Source organism: Gorilla gorilla, chromosome 20 (assembly GCF_029281585.2).
Source record: "Gorilla gorilla gorilla isolate KB3781 chromosome 20, NHGRI_mGorGor1-v2.1_pri, whole genome shotgun sequence".
Classification (NCBI taxonomy): Eukaryota; Metazoa; Chordata; class Mammalia; order Primates; family Hominidae; genus Gorilla; species Gorilla gorilla.
The window spans coordinates 14,580,632-14,586,152 of NC_073244.2; the positions used below are offsets into that span (position 1 = coordinate 14,580,632).

Sequence of the window (5,521 nt, forward strand, 5' to 3'; positions counted from 1 at the left end):
TCGGGGGTGGATCTCAGAATAATGTGTTTTGGGAAGATGGATGGGGGATGGATGATGGGAGCACCTGGTTAGTGGAGGTGGGGCCAAGGGAGGTCTGGGGGAAAAATCCTGAGGGGAGGGGAGAGTTCTGCAGGGATGATGGATGCCAGGGGCATCCCATGGTGGGACCATTGTAGGAGAGACCCTTGAAAGTCAGAATTCAGGTCTCTGTGATGGATCTGGGGGGTCAGCACTTGTGGGGGGCATCCTAGGGGAAACCAATGAAGAGGTGGATTTGGGGTGCTGAGAACCAGGGGTATCTTGACAAGTGGAATCTTGACAAGTGGAATTTAAGAGTGTGTTTGGGGGGATTAGAAATAAGGGGAAGATTATGGGGGTGCACCCAGGGGTTGGAGCACTCATGGGAAGATTCTGGGAGGAGGTTGGAGCATTCCGGGGTAGAGAGTGGGTTGGGGGGTCCCTGAGGAGCATACTAAGGGGGGTGGCAGTTTGGAGGGTTTGGAGCCTAGGGGTATTTTGGGATGCTATATCAAAAGCAATAGATAATGGGGTGAGATTAGGGAGTCAGTATTTGAGGATGTCTTGGGCACCTAGTGGGTAATTAATGAATGTATGTGGGATCAAGGCATGAATCACTTAAACTAGAAATGGAAGGAATTGGGTATGTGGCTTGGGTATGTGGCAGACCCTAGGGGTGTGTGTGGGCATGGGGTGGGTGGTCAGAGGCTTTCATGTTCTTCATGCTTGGGGTTGGGGGCAGGTGCCAGGTGGAGGCTTATCTATGACTCATAGGAGGAGGTGATATTTCTAACAATAGCCTTGAGGTAGTGAACTCCCCATCTCTGGGAGTGTGTAAATGGGAAGGGCACTTGTCAGAGGTGGTCTGGGGAGGGGGTGTCCCAACCCAAGGGTGCCTGGGGAGGGGCACAGATCACAGGAGGATGGGTTGGCAGGATTAGAACTTAGTGGTCTGTTGGGAGTTATTCATGGGGAAGGTGGGTTTAGGGGGTCAGGATTGGGGTGTCTCAGGGCATGCATCACAGGAGCTGAGTTAGGTCAGCCTGTGGGGCGGGGTGCCCAGGAGTGGATGGGGCAGGCCCTGGAGGAAGGACAGGACAGAGCCGGCTGTAGAAGAGGCTTTACTGCCCCCACGCCCTCCCCAGCTCTGCCCTGGTCAGTAGCATTTGCGGTACACGATATAGGGACCCTGTTCCTCGTACTGCTCCCTCAGGACCCAGCAGGACTGGAAGGCGCGCAGGGAGGCCAGGATGGAGCCCCCGATCCATACGGAGAAATTCCTGGTGGGCTGGGCAGCCACCACCACGTGGGTCTCGGCTGGCAGAGCGCGCAGCATCTCTGCCCGGAAGCGACCCTCGAAGCCAGTGAAGAGCGAGGACCCACCGCAGAGAAGCACGTTTTGGGCCAAGTCCGCGCGCATCTCCAGTGACAACTTGCGGAGACTCTGCTTGGCCATGGTGGAGAGGCCGACGGGTGACAGCCCCGGGACCTCTGGGGGGTTGAACAGCAGCTCCGGACACTGGAACAGCTCCTTGCCCAGGGTGACCGTGCGCCCATCGGGCAGCTTCAGAGTCCGCTTGTACTCCTGCTCCGGCCGGGCCTGCTCCTTCTGGAAGTCGGAGGCCACGTAGCAATAGTGGTGCTTAATGTTCTCCACTAGGTCCAGGTCCTGCTGTCCCAGGGGCAGGCCGGCCTGGAGCAGCATCTCCGCCAGGAAGGCTGTCAGGTGGTTGCCCGCCAGGTCCAGACGCCCCGTGGCGTGGAGCAGGTTGTAGCCCTGGAAGACGGGCACTGTGTAGGTGACCCCGTGTCCCGTGTCCACCACCAGCCCGCTGACACGACCGTGGGCGTAGACAGACAGCACCGACTGCGATGCCACGTACATGGCTGGGGAGCGCAGCGACTCGAAGGCCACCTCCACTAGCTTCTCGCGGTTGGTGGCCGGGCTGAAGGGTGGGTCGGAGAACAGCAGCGGGTGGTCGTGGGTGGCCACTCGGAGGTCGTGCTCCAGCAGGTGGCGCCAGATGAGCTCGGCGGCATCCCAGTCCACGACGATGCCGCTGCGCAGGGGTTGCACCAGCGTCAGCTCTGGGCGCACGCGGGCTGCCTCGCCGATGAACGTCTGTAGCCCGGACTGCCCCGAGGTGGCGGGTTTCTTGGGCTGGCAGCCCAGGATGGTGGCCACGGTGTAGGTGGGGCTGGCCTGCCCAGCAAAACCTACCTTACAGGTGCCTGTGCCCATGTCAATAACCACCGCGCCGGTCTTTGGTGGCAGCCTGTCGGTCACCATGCCGGGGGAGTCCCGCTGCAGGGGCTTGTTCACCACGTTGGGACTGGGGTTTGGGCCGGGCCTGGCGGCCTCCAGGGAGGACTGGGATTCCGAGGACTTGGGGCGACTTGCATCCATGGTTGCGGGACGCCAGGTGAGGGGGCTTTTCCTCTGGGGTTGGGGTAGTGGGGAGAAGAGGTTGAGGCCCGGCCAGTGGGGAGGGCAGGCAGAGAGGGGGAGGGGTGGGCCCGCAATCTATGACGTCACGGTGCCCCTTCAGTCTTCTTAAGACATCACAATGCAGCCAAGAGGATGGGTCCCTGCCCAGCCCTGCCTGCCCCAAGGCTGTCATCTCTTCTCTGAAGAGCCAAATTTGGAGGAGGAGATGAGCATCTCAGAGCAGGGCCCTCTTAACACATTTCTGTCGGATGCGCTAAAAGCTAATACGATGGCACCTGGTTTTTGAGAAAAGACAAGCTTTTTGTTGCAGGTCGACCCACTGGGAGCTAGGAATCCAGCTCAAGTCTGTTTCTCGGCTGGCTTTAAGGCAGCAATTTTATTAGAAAAGTTCTGGGGCCGGGGGCTGTGGCTCACACCTGTAATCCCAGCACTTTGGGAGGCGGAGGCGGGCAGATCACCTGAGGTCAGGAGTTCGAGACCAGCCTGACCAACATGGAGAAACCCCGTCTCTACTAAAAATACAAAAATTAGCCGGGCGTGGTGGCGCATGCCTGTAATCCCAGCTACTCGGGAGGCTGAAGCAGGAGAATCGCTTGAACCCGGGAGGTGGAGGTTGTGGTGAGCTGAGATCACGCCATTGCACTCTAGCCTGGGCAGCAAGAGCGAAACTCCATCTCAAAAGAGAGAAAGAAAGAAAGAAAGAAAGAAAGAAAAAAGATTTGGGTGGCATATTTTTTAAAAAAATTAAGCAAAACTAATTATTTCTAAGATATCTGTGTATTCTGCAACTATATAGATTCTTTGTGTTAATAGATTTGATTTTTTAAAAGTGCTTTTGCTTAATTCTGCTATTTGGTTGGGATTCCATCACTATTTCTTTCAAAAGGGTACAGGTAATGAAATCAAAAGGAAAGCCATCTAAAGTTAAATTTAGTAAACATGAGTCATCCAAATGTTATATTTTACCTAATCAAAAATAAAAATTAAACATCCACAAATAAAAAAAGAAAGAAAGAAAGAAAGAAAAGATTTGGGTGGGGGTGGATTCTGGGATTAGCAGATGATTGGTGGAAGGACAGGGGAGGTCTGGGAAGTCCTGGAGCGTGCGCAGGTGTCTTCATAGGTTGCATGTGCAAATTTACAGGGAGTGAAACATGCGGGGGAAATTCTTGGTGTGCTGTCAGCAAGCTCTTTCTGCATCAGCTCCAGTTGGCTATATTGGTTCCAGCAGATTTCTGCCTGTTAAAAACCTCATAAGTGGGGCCAGGCACGGTGGCTCACACCTGTAATCTCAGCACTTTGGGAGACGGAGGTGGGAAGATCACCTGAGGTCAGGAGTTCGAGACCAGCCTGGCCAACATGGTGAAACCCGTCTCTACCAAAAAATACAAAAATTAGCCTGGCATGGTGGTGCATGCCTGTGGGCCCAGCTACTGGGGAGGCTGAGGCAGGAGAATCACTTGAACCCAGGAGGTGGAGGTTGAAGTGAGCCAAGATCATGCCACCGCACTCCAGGCTGGGGGATGGAGTGAGACTCTGTCTCAAAAGAAAAAGAAAATAAAAGAAAAAAAATTAGCCAGGCATGGTGGCACATGCCTGTAGTCCCAGCTACTAGGGAGGCTGAGGCAGGAGAATCTCTTGAACCCGGGAGGTGGAGGTTGCAGTGAGCCAAGATCATGCTACTGCACTCCAGCCTGTATGACAGAGCGAGACTCATCTTAAAACAAACAAACAAACAAAGAAACAAACAAAAAACCCTCATAAGTGGAAGGCATTTCAGCAAGTTGTTTCTTTTTTGATCTGCCATTCTGCAAGCTCAAACATTTCTTTGGGGCGTGGTTTCACTAAAACCATGCAAAATTGGTTTCTCTAACTCTTTGGGCCATGCTTTCAGGAAGACCCAGGAATCCTCCTCTGGGTACCTTGCCATGAAGCTATTTACAGCCTAGTGGCAGAGAGCTTGCCACAGGCCTCCCTAGAATATTAGAATATTCCTCCTCAGAATATTAATTAGAAGGCGGCGGTCTAGCATGGCTTCCTGGTTTCCAAATGGAGACAGAGGCCAGCCTTGGTTGGGGATGGAGAGAGGCAGGGAGAGACAGGAACACCCCTGTCCTAGATTCTTTGCTTCCTCTGCTATGTTCAATGCCTGGATCATTCTCCCTGTCCCATTCCTGCCAAGAAGGAATTTGCCTCTTCAAATCTCAGTCTGATGCCAGCTCCTCCTGGAAGCCAACCCTGATTTCTACTCTGTACTCCAACTAGATGAGGGATGGGGGAAGTCTGCCTTCTCTCCAGGGGTTCTTACCTGCTTCCTCCTGGCAGGAGAGGGGCTCAGTGAGATACAAGAAGGGGTTTCAGTATAGATAAATGGGGAGAGGGTGCATTTGGGAGGAAGGAATTGTCTCAACAATAAATAGCAGGCTTCAAAATGCATTAGGAGAGTTGCTTCAAGACCATGGCTGTTTTTGGTGGTATCAGGTATCACCTGTTAGTTAAAGCAAATAAAAACGTTTTTCTTAGTGCATGTTCATGCATGTGGTGGTAGAAATCACCAGGAATAGTGCTAGTGAATGTCTTATGGGATATCTAAATGAAAGAGGTTTAATTTTCTAGTTGTGTCTAGATTTATTACTCTGCCAGAGTGGGGTTTATTGAGCATTTTAATTAATTATTGATTTAGTTAATTACTGGTATGTGTGGTCTAATCCATGCTTTTGGAAATATTTACTCAGCAATTTATTGAGGGTCTGTTTTTTGGACTGTTCACAACAACCAGAAATACACTAAGTGATAACACTTTATTGTTTTCAATTTTTTTTTGAGACTGGGTCTTGCTATATTGTCCAGGCTGGAGTGTAGTGGTGCAATCACTGCTCACTGCAGCCTCCTCAACCTCATGGTCTCAAGCAATCCTCCCACTTCAGCCTCCAAAGTAGCTAGGACTATAGGCATGTGCTACTATCTCCGGATAAGTTTTTAATTTTTTGTAGAAATGGGGTCTTGCTATGTTGCCCAGGCTGATCTTGAGCTCCTGGGCTCAAGTGATCCTCC

At 52.3% G+C, this 5,521-nt stretch overlaps 1 protein-coding gene across 1 annotated transcript; it reads right to left on the reverse strand.

The window, feature by feature from the left end:
* Nucleotides 1-1,123: 1,123 nt before the first annotated feature.
* On the reverse strand, nucleotides 1,124-2,528 carry ACTL9 (actin like 9). Its single transcript, XM_055371544.2, has one exon. It carries the CDS (start codon nucleotides 2,423-2,425, stop codon nucleotides 1,175-1,177), a length of 1,251 nt encoding a protein of 416 aa, XP_055227519.1. The 5' UTR covers nucleotides 2,426-2,528; the 3' UTR covers nucleotides 1,124-1,174.
* Nucleotides 2,529-5,521: the final 2,993 nt, after the last annotated feature.

Coding starts and splice junctions, on each gene's coding strand:
- ACTL9 (XM_055371544.2), bottom strand. CDS start 2,425: ATGGATGCAAGTCGCCCCAAGTCCTCGGAATCCCAGTCCTCCCTGGAG.